This window comes from Canis lupus, chromosome X (genome assembly GCF_011100685.1).
Source record: "Canis lupus familiaris isolate Mischka breed German Shepherd chromosome X, alternate assembly UU_Cfam_GSD_1.0, whole genome shotgun sequence".
NCBI classification, from domain to species: Eukaryota; Metazoa; Chordata; class Mammalia; order Carnivora; family Canidae; genus Canis; species Canis lupus.
The window spans coordinates 40,569,303-40,592,833 of NC_049260.1; the positions used below are offsets into that span (position 1 = coordinate 40,569,303).

General features: G+C 41.6%; 1 protein-coding gene across 3 annotated transcripts in view; it reads right to left on the bottom strand.

Moving 5' to 3' along the window:
* The window catches only part of SLC9A7 (solute carrier family 9 member A7), a 148,944-nt gene extending 126,203 nt beyond the window's left edge, over nt 1–22,741 (bottom strand). For 2 of the 3 annotated variants that reach the window (XM_038587259.1, XM_038587258.1), the window contains exon 1: nt 22,417–22,741. In XM_038587259.1, coding sequence (XP_038443187.1) covers nt 22,417–22,741 — 325 coding nt within the window. Of the gene's footprint in view, nt 1–12,182; nt 12,385–22,416 lie in introns of those variants that run through there. The other variant, XM_038587260.1, reaches the window with a different exon arrangement.
* Nucleotides 22,742–23,531: the final 790 nt, after the last annotated feature.

A 23,531-nucleotide genomic window follows, 5' to 3' on the forward strand; every position in this document is an offset into this window, starting at 1 on the left:
CTCTGTGACTATCATAAATAAATAAAAATTAAAAAAAATTTAAAAAAATAGTTGATGTAGGTGGGGTGCTTTTTCATGCATAGACTTAACATTTCAAATGTGAACAACTGTTTATCATAATTACCTCACCCCAGCCTTTGGGCATACATTACCACAGCAAATCCAGTTGTGCCTCAACACCTAGCTTCCTTCTCCCCCACCCGTGAAGTCTGCTGGGAGGGATATTGGTTCTTTTGAGGCTGACCATGCAGCTTTTCTCCTCCCTCCTGGGCCATATCCAGGTATTGGATCTACTGCTCACCAGAATAGGCCTTTAATTTGAGTCAGGGTCATCATGCCAGTCCTGGGCTTCTGTGCCCTCAGATCTATTTTCTGCCCTTTCTTGCTCTGCTACATTTGCAGGGGGCAGGGAGAGAAGGGAAGGGGTTGGGTTGACCCCAGTAAACTTCATCTCCAGGCTCCCCTTCCCAGTGTTCCAGTGAGATTCATCCAATGGGCAGCACGGTGAGAGACTAGAGTGGGAGAGAAAAGAAGCCAGGGTATCTTCATCTCTTTGCTGTAGGAGCACATGCTTGTGTGCTCTCTCCTCCTCTCCTTCTGTACCCTCTGTCTATCCTCCCTCTCTAGCAATGGCTATGTGATCTCTATGGCCGAAGCTTCCACCAGACAGCCCTCTCTCCAGGTCCCATGTCTCACTAGGCAGCCCCCACAGTGATTCCAGTTCCTGCCAGGCAACCTCATTCCTGGGCTCTGGCAATGCTACCTCCTCCCTGTGTCAGCCCTAGGGGTGACAGTGGCTGCCTGCTGTTGCTTATTTCTAGGCTGCTTCAATGCACCCTGTCTGTCTTCTAAGGTCTTCCAATGTCTTGGTTCATAGTTGCCCTGGACTGAACTACTTGTCTCTTTTTTCCTGAGTGGACTGGGAGGACTTCATCTGCCATATCAGAGCTATACCCTTTACCAGATTTCTCCACAGTGGATAAAAAATCACTACAGATTGCCATCTTGACTGTGTCTCTCTTCAGTGCCATCACAAACACTCCACAGAACACTGCCACTGAAAGCAGACAATTCTCTCATTCATACCACTGAAGAGAATCACTCTGGCTCATTAATAGCCTACTCGCTAATGAATGCAATTGTTTCTTTCCCCAGTTCTCTCAACAGCAAAAAAATACAGTAGCCAACATATTCCTAGACTAGAATATGATAGTTTACGGTAGGCTTGTTTTAAATGTCTGTCGGTTTGTATACAAATACACATAACTGCATGAAGACATAGACACACATATAAAGTCCATGGTTCAAACAAAGAAATACCAAAAGACAGAGTGTATGTGTATGGGGGTTACAATGACCCCCCCCCCCAAAAAAGATTAAAACTCCTTTATGAAATGAAGGCTTCCACTTCCAGATAAGACAGAGAAACAGGGACCTGATTTATCTTCATGCCTGAAACAAAAACAAAGAAATACATGAGATAATGGTTTTCAAGACACCACGCATCAGGCAATAAAGAACTGATCCCTGAGATGGGGAAAAATGGGGTGAGTACTATGATTGTTCCAGCTTACTACCTTCAGACAGTTTCTAAGCCATAAAGCAGGGAGAGGAAACTGATACAAAGTCTAGCCAGCTCCCTAAATTGACAAAGCCAAGAGTCTACATCCAAAGGCAGCTAAAGTTCATGGGACAGGGCAGCCAGGGTGGCTCAGTGGTTTAGCGCTGCCTTCAGCCCAGAGTGTGATCCTGGAGACCAGGGATCGAAGTCTCACATCAGGCTCCCTGCATGGAGCCTGTTTTTCCCTCTGCCTGGGTCTCTGCCTCTCTCTCTCTCTCTCTCATGAATAAATAAATAAAATATTTAAAAATAAATAAATAAACAATGTTCATGGGACAGAAGACCAGCAAGGAGACCTAAATAGAGGGGATCCCTGGGTGGCGCAGCGGTTTGGCGCCTGCCTTTGGCCCAGGGCGCGATCCTGGAGACCCGGGATCGAATCCCACGTCGGGCTCCCGGTGCATGGAGCCTGCTTCTCCCTCTGCCTGTGTCTCTGCCTCTCTCTCTCTCTCTCTCTCTGTGACTATCATAAATAAATTTTAAAAATTTAAAAAAAAAAAAGGAGACCTAAATAGAGAGAATCCTGAAGGTCCACAGAGGGTCTCTCCCTTGGGTATTCAGAAGAGATTAGCATATGCATATGAGGGGAAAGAACAATCTGAAAGGACAAGAGAGAACAGTACCTGGCTACAGGGACAGTACAAGGCCTCACTAGCCAGACTGGAAAAACTGACATTTCATAGGATATTTGGGTAGAATAATCAGGATGGTCTTGCCTTGGTAGTAGGAATAACTAGCACTGCTCTAGACCTATCTAACAAATGATGAAAGCAAGACCCCAAAGGATCGAACTATTCTTAAGTTAACTGCATCTAGGAACAAAGTGCAGGATGATTTTTAGGAATACAAACACGTCCAGCACCTAACAAGGTAAAATTTACAACGTCTGGCATCCAACTAAAAATTAGCAGGCATACAAGGAGGCAGGAAAATGCAATCCATAATTAGGAGGATAATCAATCAATCAAATGAAACTGACTGAAATTTTAGAAGTAGCAAGGAAGGTCATTAAAATAATTATTATAATATATTCCATGTGTTCAAAAAGTTAAGCAGACACATGGAAGAACTTCTGAGCATAAAAACAACAACATCTAAGATGAAAAAAACATCTTAGTCCCCCCAATATGGATTGGGGTTGACTGGGTGGCACTGTTGGTTAAGCTTCCGATTCTTGGTTTTGGCTCAGGTCATGATCCCAGGGTTGTGAGGTCGGACCCCACCTCGGGCTCCATGCTCAGGGCCAAACCTACTTAAGACTCTCTCTCTCCTTCTGTCCCTCCCCCACCAAATAAATAAACAAATCTTTAAAAAATAAAAAATACACTAGATGCAGTAATCTGTAATGGCATATTAGGTATTGCAGGAGAAAAAAGATGAGTTATCTTAAGGGCATAGCAAAAGAACCATCCAAAGTGAAACACATGGAAAAAAATCATCCAAAAATATGAAAAGGCACAGTGATCTGTGTAACAACTTGCAAGTGGTCTAATATACAGGTAACTGGAGCTCCTGAAGGGGAAAAGGAAAGGAAAAAAGAAATATTTGAAGAAGTAATGGCCAAAATTTTTACGAACTTAATGAAAACTATACACCTGAAAAACCAAATGAATCCCAAGTGCATGAAACACAAAGAAAATGACACCAAGGTAAGTTATAATCAAATTGTTAAAAATCAGTGATAAACAGAAAATCTTAAAAGCAACCAGAGAGGAAAGACGTGTACATATACAGGACAAAGACAAAGGTGATGTCATATCTCTCATCAGAAACAATATAAGCAAAAAGGTGATGGAGCAGGAAATAGAGACTGGAGAAAAACAAAAATCAACATAATAGTAAGTCAATCTGAGAAGGACAAACATTATATGATCTCATTCATCCGGGGAATATAAAAAATAGTGAAAGGGAATAAAGGGGAAAGGAGAGAAAATGAGCGGGAAATATCAGAGAGGGTGACAGAACATGAGGGACTCCTAACTCTGGGAAATGAACAAGGGGTAATGGAAGGGGAGGTGGGTGGGGGGACGGGGTGACTGGCACTGAGGGGGGCACTGGATGGGATGACACTGGGTGTTAAGCTATATGTTGGCAAATCGAACTCCAATAAAAAATATACAAAAAAATCAATATAGAATTCTATACCCAGCAAAAACATCTTTCAAATTGAAGGTGGAATAAAGACATTTACACATATGCCCACACAAAAAAAAACAAAATTAAATTTAATTAAATTAATTTAATTAAATTTTAAAAACTAATGATTTTAAAAATAAAAGAGTGGATGACTAGAGAAACCTCAGGAACACAAAAAACTAACAGTCAGCTGACACCACATGTTATTCTGCAGGAAAACGTTAACATAACAGGCCTGATGTTGTGATCTCTAGGAGGGCCTGCTTGCATGGTTGATCCTTGTAATAGCTCATTTGAATATGGTGTATAGAATATTCCCTGTGTTACTAATTGATAAGGTTGTTCTGTGGGTCTAGGACATTGAATTCTGCCATACTAGCCTGGCTAAGTTGTTTTTGTGAATGTGATTTATGACAAACGCCTGCTTTCCTTCTGGGAGTCAGAAATTTCAGTAAGAGTCCTGATCAGCCCTCAATAAAAAAAAGTTGGAGTCTTAAGCAAGATTCCCTAGGCAGAAACCCTGTGCATGTGTTGCTGTATCTACCTGCTGGAAGAAGAAGCTTGTTCTGTGAAAGCCTACTTCAAATCGTCTAAGGGAGAACTTTAGAAGGCCCCATCTAGACTCTTCCAGACTCCACCCATTACATCTTTTCCCCTTGCTGATCCTGCTGTTTATCCTTTCACTATAATAAATCATAGCTCTGACTATATATGTCTCTTAATCCCATGAGTCTTTCTAGCAAATCACCACATCTGTGGGTGGCCACCAGACGCCCAAGCAGTTACCAAATGTAAGTGGTACTTTGAATCTTAACTCTTTTTTCAAACACTTTCTCTGGACCTGTACTGCCTATTCTTTGGCCTCCCCCTAGAATCCCAAGCAGTGTCTTATCCATTATAGTCATAAACAACTGCATCAGGTCCTCAAAACAGTCCCATCTATCACACTCGAGTTTCAAGTGGAACTCAGAGCCCGGTATAAAAGTTAAAATTAGATTCAGCAGCAAATAACAAACACTCATTTCTCTCTCACTTGTAAGATGTCTGGAAGTATTCAGTCCAGGTCTAGCACAGCAGCTCTATGCTATCAGAGATCCCAGCTCCACCTATCTTGATGTATTGCTAGAAGTGTCTTCCATTCCCAAAGTTACCTCTGGATCCAATACGGCTGCTGAAGGCCTAGCCATAACATTGACATTCAAGAAAATAGAAGGAATGACAGAAGAAGTGCATATTCCCTTCCTTTTATAGATATTTGCTCAAAATCCACACAGCACTTTCAATCTTTAGTCAGAACTTGATCATAGGACATCTAACCACAAGAGAGGCCAAGAAATACAGTGTTTTCATTGCATAGAAATATGCTGAGCTAAAACTAATGGTCCTATTAGAAGGATGAAAGGGAGAATGAATATTGGGAGATACCTGGAGTCTCTGCCACACTTAGGTCTATGCCCAACACAAAGTTATCTGTGAATCAACTTTTTTAATAACCCAAGACAGTTTGAGGTAAATGTGTCTTTACCCACAATGTGTTTCAGAGGTAGATGGGGAGTAGGTAAAGAAGAGATTTGTTTAATATAAACTTAAACTCTATGTATGATAAGTTACACCCCAATTAGAATTTTCTCTTTCTAGCTTCTCAGCAAAAGCATGTGATAGAAGCCCACAATAAAATTTAAAAGACTACTTCAGGACTTTTACTCTTAGTGACATGGTACACAAGTTTAACAAAACAGGACTTAATACTATTTTTCCCCAGAGATCATGGTGTCTCTGAAAATATACAAAATGTAATTTTTATTTATTTACTGTTTTTATTTATTTATTTATTTGTAATTTTTTTAAAAGCACAATGTGGTGAGGAATGTCAGCAAAATGATGGAGTAGGCAGGTCCAAACTCCTGTTCCTTCATAGAAATATAAAAAAAATAAGCAGAAACTGTCAGAACCAACTTTTTCAAATTTCTGGAAAAAACTAAAAGGTTTATAGCAACCAAGCAAAAACTCCTTCCTAAGAAGGCTGAGATATTAGACATACTAGACAGAAACTTTAAGTCAACTATCTGAAATATGCTTAAAAAGCTATGGGAAACCATGAGCAATGAAATAAAGGAAACCAGGAAAATGATGTATAAACAAAATGAGAATATCAAAAAGGAGGTAGAAATTTTAAAAAGGAAGTGTTAGAATTCTAGAGCTGAAAAGTACAATAACTGAAATAATAAATTGACTAGAAGGGCTCAATGGCATATTCGAGCAAGCAGAAGACAGAATTAGCAAATGTAAAGATAGAACAATTGAAATTATGAAGTCTGAGGAGCAGAAAGTAAAAACAATTGAAGAAAAGTGAACACGGCCTAAGGGACCTGTGAGACACCATCAAGAGGACCAATAATGCATTATGGAAGTCCCAAATGGAGAGACAGAGAAAGAATTAGAAAGAATATTTGAAGAAATTATGGCTTAAAACTTCTCAAATTTGATGACATCCGTTACTCTACACATTCAAGAAGCTCAACGATCTCTAACCAGGATAAACTCAAAAGATGCACACTGAGACACACTATAATGAAACTGTTGAAAGGTAAAGACAAAGAGAACCTTGAAAGGAGAAAAGAGAAGTGACTTGTCACATACAAGGGGTCTCCAATAAAATGAAATCTGATTTCTTAGCAGAAACCTCAGAGGTTAGAAGGAAAGTGAAATAACATATTTAAAGTGCTGAAAGAAAAAAAATGTCAACCAAGAATTCTGTACCTGGCAAAAACAAATTTTCAAGAATGAAGGAGAAATTAAGACATCTCCAGAAACATTTCTGGAGAAACATCTCCAGAAAAAGCTAGTGGAGTTCCTTATGAGTAGACTTGACCTATAAGAAATGCTTAAGGAGTACTTCAGGCTGACATGAATAGACACCAGCCAGTACTTGAAACCATAGGAAAAAATAAAAAACACTGGTGAAGAACACAGGTAAATGTAAAAAAACAATACTTTTGGTTTATAACTCTTCTTTTTTTTTATAACTCTTCTTTTTATATGATTAAAAAGGCAATTTCAAATAATAATTATAAATCTATGTCAATAGATACACAATGTATAAATATGTAATCTTGACAATAACAATATAAAGGGAAAGGAACAGAGGTATAGGAACAGAGTGTGTATAATACTGAAACTAAGTTGGTACTATTCAAAATGTGTTACTAAAAGCTTAAGATATTAAGTGAAATCTCCAAGATAACCAGCAAGAAAATAACAATATACAGAAAAGGAAAGAAGATCAAAACTATACACTACAAAAAATCAACTAAACACAAAAAAGGTGGTAATGGAGATGAGGAACAAAAACCATATAAGACATATAGAAAACAAAAACCAACATGGCAGAAGGAGTCCTACCTTACCAGCAATTACTTTAAATGTCAAAAAATTAAGCTCTACAATTAAAAGTCAGAGACTGGCAGAATGGGTAGAAACAAATAATCCATCTATATGTTGTGTACAAGAGAATCACTTTGAATACAAAGACACAAAGAGGTTGAAAGTAAAAGGATAGTAAAAAAAAAAATAGACTATGCAAATAGTAACCACAAGGGAAGTGGGGTGGCTATATTATCTGACAAAATAGATTTTAAGTTAAAAAAATATATTACAATAGACAAAGATATATATTGATAAAATGTTCAACCTATCAATAAGATACAACAAATACAAACAAATACAAACCTAAAAATGGATCCCAGAAACATATGAAGCAGAATCTGACAGAACTAAAGGAAGACCTAGTTCTTTTTTTAAAAAAGTTTTTATTTATTTATTCATGAAAGACACAAAGAGAGAGGCAGAAACATAGAGGGAGACACAGGCTCCATGCAGGAAGCCCGATGTGGGACTTGATCCTGGCACTCCAGGATCACACCCTGAGCCAAACAGGCATCCTGGAAGACCTAGTTCTATAATAATAGTTGAAGACTTCAATAACCAACTAACAATAACATAAAGACCAGACAGAAGATCAATAAAGAATTAGAGGACTTGAAGAATACTATAAACCAACTAGACCTAACAGACACATACAGAACACTCCACCCAACAAGATCAGAGTACACATTCTTCTCAAGTACATATTTTTAACATTCTCCAGGATAGACCATAAGTTAGGTCACAAAACAAGTCTTAAAAAAATGAAAAAGGCTAAAAGTTTTCAAAGTATCTTTTCCCATCACAATGGGATGAACTAGAAATCAATAACAGAAAGAAAAGTGGAAAACTCACAGATGTGTGGACTTTTTAAAGATTTTTAAAATTTATTCACTTGAAAGAGAGAGACAGAGAGAGCACAAACAGGAGGAGAGGGAGAAGCAGACTCCCCATTGAGCAGGGAGCCTGATGTGGGGCTCAATCCCAGGACTTGATGGTCGTGACCTGAGCTGAAGGCAGAGGCTTAACCATCTGAGCCACCCAGGTGCCCCAAATGTGTGGAAATTAAACAGCACACTCTTAACCAATAAGTCAAAGAAGAAATCACAAAGGAAATTAGAAAATACCTTGGGAAAAATGAAAACAACATAACATACCAAAAGTCATCAGATGCAGCAAAAGTAGGGCTCAGAGAGAAATTCTTAGCTGTAAGTGTCTACGTTAAAAAAGAGGAATGATCTCAAATCAGTAACTTAATTACACCTGAAGGAACCAAAAAAAAAAAAAAAATAAGAGAAACCAAACTCGAAGCTAGGACAGGGACAGATGAAAAGATTAGAGAGGAGATAAATAAAGAATAGAAGAAAAGAATTTTTTTTAAAAGTTGGTTCTTTGAAAAGATCAACAAAATTGACAAACTGTAACTAGAGTAGTTAAGAAAAATGAGAGAAGACTCAAATTACTAAAATCAGAAATGAAAAAGGAGACATTAGATCAACTTTACAGATGTTAAAAAGATTATGAACAAGTATACACACCAACAAATTGGGTAACCTAGATGAAATTCACACATTCTTACAAACACACAAAATATCAAAACTAATTCAAGAAGAAACAGAAAAATCTGAATAGACCTATAACAATAAGGAGAGTGAATCAGTAATCAAAAACTTCCCAACAAAGAAAAGCCCAGAACCACATAGCCTTATTGATTAATTTTACTAAACATTTAAAGAAGAAATAACAACAATCCTTCTCAAACTCTTCCAAAAAATTGAAACAGTGAATACTTCCTGATATGAAGCCAGCATTACCCTCATATCAAAGCCAGGTACATGACAATAGAAAACTGCAGACCAACAGTCCTTATAAATATAGCTGCAAAAATCCTCTACAAAATACTGGCTAACCAGATTCAGCAACACATTTAAAGAACTATACACCATGACCAAATGCAATTTATCCCAAGAATGCAAGGGTGACTCAAAATATGAAGCTCAATCAGTGTAATATACCATGTTAATAGAATGAAGGAGAAAACCCACATAATCACCTCGACTGAAGTAGAAAAAACATTTGACAAAAAGAATACCTTTCCATTATAAAAAAAAAACACCCAATAAACTAGAAATAAAAAGGAACTTCCTCAAAGTGACAAAGGCCATATGTGAGAAACCCAAATCTAATACCATACGCAGTGGTGAAAAACTGAAACCTTTTCCCCTAAGATCAGGAACAAGACAAGGATCCCCACTTTTACCACTTCAATTCAACACAGGACTGGAAGTTCTAACCAGAACAATTAGGCAAGAAAGGGAAATAAAAGGCATCCAAATTAGAAAGAAAGAAGTAAAACTATCTCCATTTGCAGATGACATGATCTTATACATATAAAACTCTAAAGAATCCAAAAAACTGCTACAAAAATAAGTTCAACAAAGTTGCAAGACACAAAATCAACACCAAAAAAATCAGTCATATTTCTATACACTAGCAATAAACAATCCAAAAAAGAACTTAAGAAAACAATATAAATAATAGTGAAAGGGAATATAAGGGAAGGGAGAAGAAATGTGTGGGAAATATCAGAAAGGGAGACAGAACATAAAGACTGCTAACTCTGGGAAACGAACTAGGGGTGGTGGAAGGGGAGAAGGGCGGGGGGTGGGAGTGAATGGGTGACGGGCACGGGGGGTTATTCTGTATGTTAGTAAATTGAACACCAATAAAAAATAAATTAAAAAAAACAATTTCACCTAAAATAGCATAAAAAGGAATAAAATACTTGAAAATAAATTTAACCAAGGAAGTGCAAGAGTTGTACACTCAACTACAAAACATTCCTGAAAGAAATTAAAGACCTAAATAAATGAAAAGATACCATGTTCACGGACTAGAAGACTTAAAATCATTAAGATGACAATACTATCCAAAGCAATATAGAGACTCTATGTAATTTCTATAACATCTCAATGGCAGAAATGAAAAAACCTGGGGTGCCTGAGTGGCTCAGTCAGTTAAGCATCTGTCTGCCTTCAGCTTAGATCATGATCCCAGAGTCCTGGGATTGAGTCCCTGCTCAGCAGGGAGCCTGCTTCTCTCTCTCCCTCTGCCTGCCACTCTCCCTGCTTGTCCTCTCTCTCACACACACACTCTCTTTCTGTCATATAAATAAATAAAATCTTAAAAAAAAGAAATGAAAAAATCCATCCTAAAACCTATATTGAAAATCGAGGAACTTCATAGAGCCAAAATCATCCTGAAAAAGAACAAAGTTGGAGGACTCCACACTTCCCAATTTCAAAACACACTATAAAGCTACAATAATCAAAACGGTGTGATACTGGCATAAGGACAGACATATAGACCAATGGAATAGAATTGAGAGCCTAGAAATATGCCTTCACATCTATGGTCTACTGTTTTTTGACAAGGGTGCCAAAACCATTCAATGAGGAAGGGACAGTTTCTTCAACAAATGGTAATGGCATAACTGAACATCCATATACAAAAAAAAAATTAATTTGGACCATTACCTGATACCATATATAAAAATTAACTCAATATAGACCAAAAACCTCAATTTAAGAGCTAAAACTATGAAACTCTTCAAATAAAACATATAGAGAAAGCTTCATGGCATTGGATTTGGCAAAGACTTCTTGAGTATGACACTGAAGGCATAGACAACAAAAGAAAAAAAGTGAACGTCATCAACATTAAAGCCTTTTATGCATCAAAGGATACTATCATAGAGTAAAAAGGCGACATGAACTAGGATAAAGTATTTACAACTCATGCATCTCATAAGAGATTAATATCCAGAATATATAAAGAACTCCTACAACTCAATAATGACAAAAATAAACACCCTAATTTAAAAATGGGCAGAGGAGTTGAATGAACATTTCTCCAAAGAAGATGTACAAACAGCCAATAAACACATGAAAAGATGCTCCACATCATTATTCATTAGGAAAATGAAAATTAAAACCATGAGCTACCACTTCACAAGTACTAGGATGCCTACAAAAAAAAATCCAACAACAACAGAAAATAACAAGTATTGGAGAAGATGTGGAGAGATTAGACCTCTTGTGTACTTCGGTGGGAATGTACAATACTGAAGCTGCTGTGGAAAACAGGCAGTTCTGAGAAAAGTCATACATAGAAGTACCATATGACCCAGCAATTCTACTCCCAGGTATATACTCAGAAGAACTGAAAACAGGGACCCAAAGAGATACTTGCATGTCATGGCAGCAATATTCATAATGGCCAAAAGGTGTAAAACCACTCAAGTGTCCAGGAACTGATAAATGAGGAAACAAATGCAGAGTAGAACATTATTCAGCCTTAGAAAGGAATGAAATTCATATATATGCAACAACACGGATGAACCTTGAAAATACTGTGCCGAGCGAAATAAGTCAGATACAAATAAGTTAGGACTAGAAGTGTATGAATACACTTACATGAAATATCTAAGATAGGCAAATTCGTAGAGACAAAAACTAGATTAGAGGATATTGGGCAGTGGGGAGAGGAAAGAATATGACATTATTGTGTAATAGGTACAGAGTTTCTGTTTGAGGTAACAAAAAATTTTTGGAAATACTGGTATGATTGGCCACACAGTTTTACTAGTGCCATTAATGCTAGTGAATTGTACAGTTAAAAATGATTTTTAAAATGGCAAATTTTGCTATATTTATTTTACCACAATAAAAAAGAATTTAGGGATCCCTGGGTGGCGCAGCGGTTTGGCGCCTGCCTTTGGCCCAGGGCGCGATCCTGGAGACCCGGGATCGAATCCCATATCAGGCTCCCGGTGCATGGAGCCTGCTTCTCCCTCTGCCTGTGTCTCTGCCTCTCTCTCTCTCTCTGTGACTATCATAAGTAAATAAATAAAAATTAAAAAAAAATAAAAAATAAAAAAGAATTTAGAAACCACCATGTAGCTTATCAGCTAAGTACACAATTTTTGCGAAAATATACTCACCTATCCCCCTTTGTTCTCCTTCCTGCAACAGCTTGCTGTGATTCAGGCAGATGTTTTCACACACAGTTCTCCTTCTCAGAAACTTCACTGCCAGTGTGAATCTGAGGCATGAGAACCTGAAGGAAGGACCTTTAATGCTAAGCAGCGTTAATAGCACCTTATTTTTGTTAGACAAAATAGAATTCATTAAGCAAATATTTCCATGGCACCTACTATGTGTCTGGCACTATTCTAGGGACAGAAGAGACAGCAGTAAACAAAAGACATGTATGCCTGCCTACACTGTCATTCAGGCTTATGTTCTAATGTACTTGGGAAGAGCTCTCCAGGAGACTATGATATGCCTGGGAGAACTAGCATAGTAAGAGGAAGGAGACCTGGAAGCTCGACAGACCAGGCTCTGCCTCTCCACCTCTGTGATAGTGACATCTTGAGATCAGAAACCTTTTAAGCACCTGCTCCCACCAAGAAGGCCTGGCACAGCCACTCTAAACATCCTTTGATGATTTTTCTGGGTTTTCCTCTATAACAACTGGTAGCTTTCTGCCATATTGTTTTGGTCAGGGCAGCTCTGACAAAGTACCATAGACTGGGTGACTTAGACACCACAGAAATTTATTTTTCTCACAGTTTTGGAAGCTATAAGTCCAAGATCAGGGTCATAAAATGGTCAGGTTCTGGTGAGCGTCTCCTTCTGGGCTGCAGACTGCCGACTTCTCATTGTATACTCGTGTGGTGGGGAGAGAGCTCTCTGGGGTCTCTTCTATAAGGGTATGAATCTCATTCATGAGGGCTCCATTTTCATGACCTAATTACCTCCCAAAAGCCATAGCTCCCAATACTATCACACTAGGTGTCAGGATTTCAATATATGAATTAGGGGAGGCCCAAACAATCGTTCATAGCACCTTTGGATGAAAACAAACAGGCATTTTGGCTCCACTCGGATCCAAGGTCCCAAGGCCAATTTAGCATAGGAAAATCCAGTCTTCCAAATTGGCCAGCCTCATTCCTTGCAGTAGTACATTGGAGTTTGGAACCAAAGCCCTAACTAAGAATAAAAGGGGACACTTTTATTTTATACTCTGGGCAGAGATTTCCCTCAGAGACCCTTAGGAACCGGGTCATCAGGGCAGGATTCAACTTTGGCTCTATCCTGGCCAAACACATCCTGAACCATACTGATCTCATCCTTTAATAGACTCCCACTTACCACTCTCAAATACATGGCCCTAAACAAATGTAGTAGTAGATCTAATGTTCAATTTCTTCATTTGGCAAAATGAGAGCAACAATACAGTCTTCATACATTTGATGTGAAGGTTAAATGGCTTTAAGTGTGCAAAATACTTAACATAGTGCCTGGCTATCATAGCAGGTACTCCAAAAACAGTTGCTATTTTTCTACTATTGTTTAATTACAAGCAACATAGTGAATGTATTTAAAGGGTGAAAACAAATCTTCTACAGCAGTGAGTTTCAAATTACAACTTAAAAAACAACAACAACAAAAAACCCTACTAGGGGCACCAGTTGGTTAAGCATCTGACTCTTGATTTGGCCCAGGTCCTGATCTCAGAGTTGGGAGATCAGGCCCCATGTTGGGCTCCATGCTCAGTGCAGAGTCTGCTTGAGATTCTTTCTCATGTTCTCTGTCTCTCCCTCCCCCAACTCATGCTCACTCGCTCTAAAAAAAATAGATAAAATAAAATAAAATATTGCAAAAAAAACTCTGCTAATGTATTGAAACATCAATTTCTGTGTCCCACTCCGAAGCATTCTAAGTCTGAGACCATACCTGCTAGTTCTAATAATCTCCCCAGTAATGTACTGAAATAATTTCATAAACTCCAGATGAATACTCCCTTCAAAATGGGTTACTTAAAAAATTTAGTTTATTATCACCAACAACAAAACCACATGCAAATCCTACTACTTCTCTTTCCTAGATTATGTGTGACAAAGTACACATCAAACACTGCATCAGAGATTGGCTAGCTGCTTTCCAAACCTGTTCCTCTTCCTCTAGCTAAACTATATTCCCTGCTTCCCTTCCAGTAAGATGTGGCCTTATGACGAGGTTCTGTCCAACAGAAGTGGACAAAGTGATGTGCAATACTTTCAGGCTTAGCACAAAGTCTTCCCCATGTGATCTCTTTTCCTTTCCTTATTCACTGGTTGGAGAGAGAGGATTCCAAGGCCCTAAGGGATGTGGAAGCCACGGGATGGAAGGCACCTGGTCCCTGAATGACTACCTGGAGAACCACCTGCCAGACTCTTGCACTGGCTCATTACATGAAATAAAAATGAACCTTTCTTATGTTAGGCCACTGAAATTTGGGGTTGGTCTGTTCCAATGGCTAGCATTACCCTAACACAAATATCCACACTGATTAAAAGCCAAGTAACATGCTTTAACCAAAAGAGAAAAGTCTCCTAACACCTATTCTCTTGCAAATGGAACGGAGGTAATTTTTCAAAAGAGATGTGAGCTTTTAAAATAAAAAAATATCAGGGGTGCCTGGATGGCCTAGTTGGCTAAGCATCTGCCTTCGGCTCAGGTCAGGGTCCTGTGATTGAGGCTCACATGTGGCTCCTTGCTCAGCAGGGGGCCTGCTTCTCCCGCTCCCTCTGCTGCTCCCCCCGTTTGTGCACACAGACTCTCTCTCTCTGTGTCAAACAAATAAATAAAATCTTTTATAAAATAAAAAAATTAAAAGTAAGAAAGCCTAACATAATCCCATATAAACTAATGTCAAGGGCCACCTGGGTGGCCCAGTAGTTGAGCCTCTGCCTTCGGCTCAGGTCGTGATCCCAGGGTCCTCAGATTGAGTCCTGCATCAGGCTCCCCGCAGGGATCCTGCTTCTCCCTCTACCTATGTCTCTGCCTCTCTCTGTGTCTCTTATGAATAAATAAATTAAAATAAAATCTTTAAAAAAAATAAAAATAAACTGTCAATGAGTAATGTCAAACAGCATTACTCAATGTCAGAATTTAATGAGAGTAACAGGTTGTATATAGCCTTCATCCTTTCAGGAAGGAAGGTTAACAACTAACAGGTTAGCAGGGAGGTTAACATCTTCCCCAATTTTCTATTTTAATGAAAATTTCAAAACATAGAAAAAAGTTGAAAGATGAATATATATAACGCATACCCTTTCACCCACCACTCAGATATATGTGGTATGTGTATTTTTTTGACTGAACTTTTTGAAAGTAAGTTGCACGCATTAGGTCTCATATACTTGACCCCTAAATACTTGTAGACGCCAATTAATATGTGCATTCTCCTATACAACCCCAATTATCTCACCTAAGAAAAATAACAGTCACTCCCTAATGTCATCTGGCACCAAGTCCATATCCAAAACATTTTATAGTTTATTTTCATGAACCAGGAGTCAATCAAGTTTCCTGTGCTATGACTGCTTATGCCTCTTTGGTCTCCATGAACTTGTAAGAACACGGTCTTAGTTGGCTCAGGCTGCTAGAACAAAATACCATAGACTAGGTAGTTTAAACAACCAACATTTATTTCTCACAGTTCTGGAGGCCAGGAAGTTCAAGATTAAGGTGCTGGCAGATTCAGTGTCTGATTAGAGCCCTCTTCCTAGCTTGTAGATGGTGGCCTTCTCCCTGTATCCTCACATGGTAGAGAGACTAGGAGCTTTGGTCTCTTCATCTTCTTATAAGGGCACTAAACCCATCATAGAGGTACCACTCTTATAACCTCACCTAGAACCTAATTACCTCCCCAAACCCCACTTCCAAATAGCATCACATTAGGGATTATCAGGACCTCAACACATGAGTCTCAGAAGGTGAGATACAATACAGTCCATAACAGACATTTATCCTATCTTTTTGTTTCCCTTGACATAGACTTCTTGAAACCAGGACAATGCTCTTGTAGATTATCCCATATTTTGGATATGTCTAATTGTCTTCACACGGTATTTGATAACTTGCTTCTCTATCCCCTATATTTCCTGTAAAAACTGCATCACATAAGGAGGCACATACTACTAGATAGTTCAACAAGGAGCAAGGATAAATTTGATGACTTAGATACAGGATGGCGACTGCCTGACCTCTCCACCATAAAGATACCTTCTCTCCTTTGTGATAGGCAAATAATCTGTGGAGTGCCCCTTGGCACCATGTAAGGACCATGTTCCCCAACAACCTCTCACCTATAGCTTTGGAATTCATTGAAAATCCTGGTCTAAGTCATCGAGGGTTGTAAAATGGTGATTTTCTAATCACATCATTCCAAAAAGATTACCTTTTGAGAGTTCTAAGAAACAATTTCAGGAAATCTCACTTTCTAATTTTGAGATACATTTTATGTCCATTACTCACTTTTAAAAAACTAAGTTTTCTTTATGCCTAGAGATTCCTTTAAAAAGAATACCTTAATATCGAAGGAAAATGCTACCTAACCATATAACTATGTTCCCCTAGTTCTAATGTAATTTTTGCTACATAAAAATTGTCAGCTTTCTTTTCAAACAATTTTTCAATTGCAAAAGAAATGTGTCAGTGTCATGGAAATTTCAAGCCATTCAGAAGAGTACAAAGGGAAAAGTAACATCTCCCCTCCCTCTATCCCAACAACTGGCTCCACTACCAAAGGATAACCACTGCTAAGTTTGCATGTGCAGGTCATATATAAATATGTGTACATGTTTGAGTGCATACATTGCATAATTCTTAAAGCATAAGTGAGATGATACTATACAGATTGTTGTGAACCTTGTTTTTTCTTTATAAAGTATTTTTTAAAGCTTTTATTTATTTATTCATGAGAGACACACAGAGAGAGGCAGACACATAGGCAGAGGGAGAAGCAGGATCCCTGCGGGGAGCCTGATGCAGGACTCAATCTGAGGACCCTGGGATCACGACCTGAGCCGAAGGCAGAGGCTCTACTACTGAGCCACCCAGGTGCCCCATGCCTTGTTTTTCTTCACAACAGTATGTGTGGATGGCTGCACAACACGTCTTTTTTGCCAGCTGCATAATATTCCTTAGCAGGAATGTGCTGTCACTTAACCAGTCCCTTCTTGAGTATTGCAACTTGCTTCTGCTACAACAAATATTGCCATCTATGTAACATGCTAGCACAAGTATTTCTGAAGGACAAGGTCCAAGAATTGAGACTGCTGGCCAAAAGAGCAGGGTAGGTACACTGTAAATAGTTTCTAGGTATTAACAAATAGCCCATCAAAAAAAATTAAATGCACCTCTCCCCCACTAACTTATGCTGATGCATTTTTAAATTACAGCAGGTCTCTACTGAATGAATCTCAAGTGGCAAAGCTGGCCAGGGACGCCTGGGTGGCTCAGTGGTTGAGTGTCGGCTTGCTGCTCAGGGCGTAATCCCGTGGTCCTGGGGTCGAATCCACATCAGGTTTCCCACAAGGAACCTGCTTCTCCCTCTGCCTGTGTCTCTGCCTCTCTCTGTGAGTCTCTCATGAATAAATAAATAAAATCCTAAAAAAAAAAAAAAGCTGGCCAAAGAATCACAAAGTCTAAAGTGAGAATAAGAACTAATACTTACCAAGTGTTTAAGTGTCAGGCACTGCACTTGACCTTTACAACATCTCAATAATACAGTAATCCTATGAGGTGAGTGACACTGTCTCCATTTTTGAAAAGAGGAAACCAAGGCTCAGAGAGCTAACCCAATGTTGTATACAGCTTTAAAAATAACAGAGCCAGCATCTGAACCCAAGGGATCTGGGGCCAAAGTGAGACCCTATGGAGCTGCCCCAGACTGGGGCTGAAGGGTGGGGGGACTCTTAAAAGAAAAACCCAGGGCTCCCAATTAACCAAGAACAGGGTGGTTCCAAAATGTTTACTCACACACAGGCTCAAATGCTAATTGTATGCTACTTCAAAGAGTCATATTTCCCCTTGCAGGCTTTGCCTAGGAACCCACTCTCAGGCTGAGCTAGACAATTCAGCTCCAATAAAGCAACCACCAGCCCACGGCCCACAGAACCTGGAGGGGCTGACCAACATAGACTTGGGAAGTTGATAGGCGTGGAGGAAGCGAGAGGCAGGTGGTAGGCTGACACGGCCAAGTTAGATATTTTGGACCTGTATCAGTTGTCACAAAAACATTATGGGGGGAAGTGGAACTAGCATACACACGAGAGAGAACCACAGCTAACTGACACAGTATGTTTATACCACCTTTCTCTGCCTCAGACACTTGCTATTTCTGCTGCACAGATTTGCTGGGCCCAGTAACTTTCGGATGGCACGTAGTCATGTAGTCACGTACAGAGGCAGACAGCTGGGAGCTCCCTGCTCTGACAAAACAGGTTAGACTGGTGCCAGTAAGCTCCTGGGCCACTGCTGTGTGCATCACAGGGCCTGGAGGTGCTGCTTTCAACTTCCCTGGAGAGTCTGGTCTCTGGTCACCTTCCCTGATAGCTACCTGGGTCTGCTGTCAGGGAGGTGTGCTTATAACTGTCTCTTGCAATTTATTTTTTGGTTTTAAGATCTTATTTATTTATTTATTTATTCATTCATTCATGAGAGACACACAGACATAGGCAGAGACATAGGCAGAGGGAGAAACAGGCTCCCTGGAGGGAGCCTGATGTGGAACTTGATCCCAGGACCTGGGTATCACAACCTGAGCTGAAGACAGATGCTCAACCGCTGAGCCACTCTGGTGCCCTTGTCCCTTGCAATTTGAAGGTTGAGCATGCACAGTGTGTCTTTTACTGTCCTCAGATCCTTTGTCTCTGAGCAAGAGCTTAAGATGGGATCTATCAGTGCACACCACTCCCAATAACACATCAACTCTTGGGGGATGCCTGGGTGGCTCAGCAGGTTTAGTGCCTGCCTTCGGCCCAGGGTGTGGTCCTGGAGTCCTAGAATCGAGTCCTGAGTCCCACGTCGGGCTCCCTTCAGGGAGCCTGCTTCTCCCTCTGCCTGTGTCTCTGCCTCTCTCATTCTGTGTGTGTGTGTGTGTGTCTCTTTTGTCTCTCATGAATAAATAAATAAAATATTTTTAAAAAAGTGTTAACTCTTGGGGCGCCTGGGTGGCTCAGGCCACGGTCCCAGGGTCCTTGAATGGAGCCCCCGCATCAGGCTCCCTGCTCAGTGGGGAGTCTAGTTCTCCCTCTCCCTCTGACTCTTCCCCCCATTCCTGCTTGTACTATCTCTCTCTCTCAAATAAAGAAATAAAATCTTTTTTAAAAAATCAACTCTTCTTTGAGGATAATGAGTTGGAGAGAGTGCAAGAAAAGAAAATCTCTTTCCCCTTTCCCATTTTGTCTCCATTCCAGGCACAGGGCTCCAGAAGTCCCATGGGTATAAGCAACAATTGAAAGGTCACAGAAAACTGATAGTGTAATATAATTTAAAACAGGGAGAAGTGGGTATCAAACTAGATGATTTGAGGAGCATCTTAAAATGCCATCATAAATGCCTCCAAATGGGGGCAATGATGCACTGAGAGGTAATTCAGCTTCCACAGGTAAAAAATGGATAAAGCACAAAAGAGTATACAGTGATGTTTCCCTCCCACCTCAGGTCACAGCAACCTAGTTCCTCCCCCGAAAAAAAAAAAACCAATGTTACTAATCTATTGACTATCCTTCCAGAGATATTTTATATCAGCAAACATAGTTACTTATCATAACTTGTTATAAATATTAAAGCTTTCCCTTTCAAATTAAAATGCCACTTATATATTTTTAAAGGGGCAGAAATTAACATTTTTTAAATTTCAAAGAGTTTTGAAACTTGCAGTTGAACTCTTTCACTCATAAAAGCTTACCAACATTTAAAAATTAAATTGTTTACCTTCAGAAATTAAATTGGGCACCCAGCACACAGCAGATACTCAACAAATGTTTCCTTAGGTCTTTTTGTCCTTTATTACTCAGAGGCAACAGGACAATTACTCACTTCCTCTACTGATATCAAGAAATGAAATCTGTTTCTTACTATTATTAACAAAGAGAAGTCCTGAAAATCTGTACTATGTTTGCTTAAGCGTTTGAATATTTTCATCCTGAATTTTTAAAAATCAGAATCCCTATCCCACTAGCCTTCAGGAAATAATGAATAATTAGCTGATCAAATGATGTTAGAATTCAGATGGAAGGTGTGTGTGTACTAAAACAGAAGACTAAATATCCATGAGACAGAAAACTTTTCTCACAGGCAAAATATTCACATTAAAATATTAATATTTGGCAGAACATAGGACATCAGATACTGACAAACTAAATTTCTTAGTATATTTCAAAGTAACACTAAAACCCAAAGACAGAGCAAAATGACACAGAGTGCTATAAGATGATGTTGCCTGTTCTGAACAATCAGCAATTAAACCAGATTTCGGTACCACAAAACAAAATGGTACACTGCAACACGACCCCAATGACTAAAAGATGGAGAGGAGTTTAAAAAGTATATATCAGCAAAGGAAAATCCCACTATTGTTTGTAACCCTTAAGATAAAGATGACTGAGCTCCTGAGAACATGGAGTACAGTTTTTTCTCCATCAGAAAAAAAATATTTTTAAATCCTCATTTTCCATGTGCTTGAACATGTATTTATGAGCCTGTCAAATCTACCTTTTAGAAGTATTTCACACTGTGCTTTAGTGAATTGGATCCTGAGGCTAGAAAATAAAAATATTTTTATGGTTATCTATAGACACAGAAGGAATAATTTTCATTTGCATTATCCCTCAGAGTCAACCACCTGAAATGACAACATGCTTCAATTCCCCCACTCCACTATCTGCTCAGTACACCTCCTGGCTTACCTGCAGCCCTGGCATTAGTGATTTGTTACCCACTGACACAAACCGCAGAGCTCAAGAGTGGCCAGGTATTGAGACCAAAGTTTGAGTTCACGTCTCCAACTTGCAATAACCGAACTCGGTTTTAGACCTGGTTCTGTTTCAATGACATATCTGTTTAGGCCCTGGTGGCCATGAGCCTGGGCTGTCAACAACTGATCCAGAGCCCTGAGAAGCAACGCCCACGACCAAGGGTAATTTTCACATTAAAAATTAAGGTGTCTGCTTTCCATTCTTTGTCCAGGAACCCTGAATGGAAATTGAATGGAGGGATCCCTCCAGTAAAAGTAATGAAGTATAATGTTCCCAAATGGGAACAGTCATGAAGTGGGCTTATCTATTTCACGTGAGGATGCCCACTTGGGCCTTAACTCCACTGAATTCAATTCAAAAAGAGAATACTTGGTTCTAGTTTGGAGTCACAAGGGGGTGGGATAGAGGGATGATTCAGATTACAGCTAACAGATATCCATCCAATGATGGAAGATTTGTGCTGACCACTCTGAACGTAACACACCCTGTGCCATTAAATCCAGAAGAGGATGGTGACATCAGCCCACCCTTCACAACAAAAGACGGCTGACTCCAGAGTTAAAACCACTACTTTCCCTCTCTCATACACTTCTAAACGTATCTTCAAAGTCATGTCTATGTTAAAACCTGAAGAACACAAAAGGTCCTCTTCAAGTCATTAGGTATAATGTCCCACCTGGACAGAAGAGTGGGAGGAGTGCCCACATGCCCGACTAGGCCCGACCACGGCAGTGCACCACTCTGGATCCTGGACCCCGCTCGCCTTTCACAGCACATCCGGCTCCGACTTTGTTAACAAGAGACCCGGGAACAGAGATCTCAGAAGTGGGTGCTCACCCAGGTTGACCATGGATGTGTGGCATCCATCAGGCCCCAGGCCGCCCATTACCCAAGCCCAGAAACCCTCAGCCCTCGCCCCCACCTCACTGTGGCCTGCCTCTTGGGGTGACGCGGTCCCCAGGGTAGTCACCCACCTCTCGCAGAGGCACACACACCCTGTTGAGCTGAACTGGGGTGGGGGGTGGGGTGGCGGGTGAGGAAGCGCGATGCGGGGATCGTGGGGGGGGGGGGCACAAAACAGAACCTGGCAGACAGAGCCGGGCCACCTCGGTGCCTTTCATTATCCTGGTTCCCCGATTAAGAAACGTCGAAATGGGGTGGGATTCTTTTTAACGGTAATAGAAAGCCAGAAAAAGCAAGACAGTTGACCTTGGGAACCAACCCCGTCGCAGCGGGAAACGGAAAAGAAACACGTTGGCAAGTGAAGGGGGAGCGCAGCGCAGAGCGGGGCGGGGTGGGGGCAGCGCCGCGGCCGGGCCGCCGGAGGGGTGGCGGGGCGGTGGGCACGGTAGGGGGTGCTCACCGTAGATCATGGCCAGCCCGGTCTCGTGCAGAAAGCGCACCCGGCGGTGCTTGAAGAGCCAGATGGTGAGGATGGTGAGCGTGAGCAGCAGGATGAAGGTGAGCAGGCTCACGCTGTCTTGCCGGTGGCTCTCCTCCGCCTCCTTCTCAGTGGCGAGCTCCTCCATGGCGCTGCTGTCGTCGGCCGCCGCCCCAGTGGAGGCCGAGGCCGCGGCGCGCAGCCCCCGACCCAGCAGCAGTGGCAGCAGCGGCAGCAGCAGCAGCCGCGGTGGCAGCGCCCGGGCCGCCCGTCCCGGGCCGAGGCGCGCCGCGTCACCAGGCTCCATGGCCCCAGGGCCGCCCGCGCCTCCTGCGCGCGGGGACCAGCAGCCCGCGCCGTCCGCGGCTTCCCGCGGCGCAGCCGACCTGCCGGAGTGGCCGCGACCGCCGCAGCTCCTCCCCCCGCGCGCCGGGCCGGGGCTGCGCAGGGAGCCACGTGGGGGAGGGGCGCGCGCAGTGCGCAGGATCCCCAAGCACCGCCCCCCGCCCGCGCACCTGTTCGGCCCCCAGCCGCGCCGCGCGCTGCCGGCGCCCTCCGGGCCGTCGAAGCCGCCCCGGCTGGGCCCCTGCGGCTCCCGGGAGCGGCCGTCGGCCGCCGGCCTCCCTGCGCTCCCTACCGGGTCCTGGCGTACCTGGCCAGGCCGTCTGGGATCGCGGGGCCGGTCCTGGGCAGTCGGCGCCGTCGCCGCGCTTCCTAAACGCAACGCCAGAGGTCGCCGGTGCCCGGCAGGAGCATCAGCTTGGATTCGCGCGCTCTGGGGCCACCGCGAAGTGTTCCACCTCTGGCCAGGGTGTGGCTGCCCGGAGCCCAGTAAAGGGCGAGGGGACCCAGGGTGGGGGGGGGGGGGTGGATCTGGGGGAAGCGAAGATTCGCCCTACGCCTCTCTTTCCACAGCTTTCACAGTGCCTTCCCAGACTCCGCCAGGCTTCATTCAAACCTCTGCTCTAAGTCTGTTCCAAAGTGAGGACTGATAAGGGATTGGAATAAGGTGCAAGCGTTAAAATACCGCCTTCACCATTTGGGGAAGAGACCGACTTCTTATTTTGGACTGTGTAACTAACCCTCTTGGGGAACAG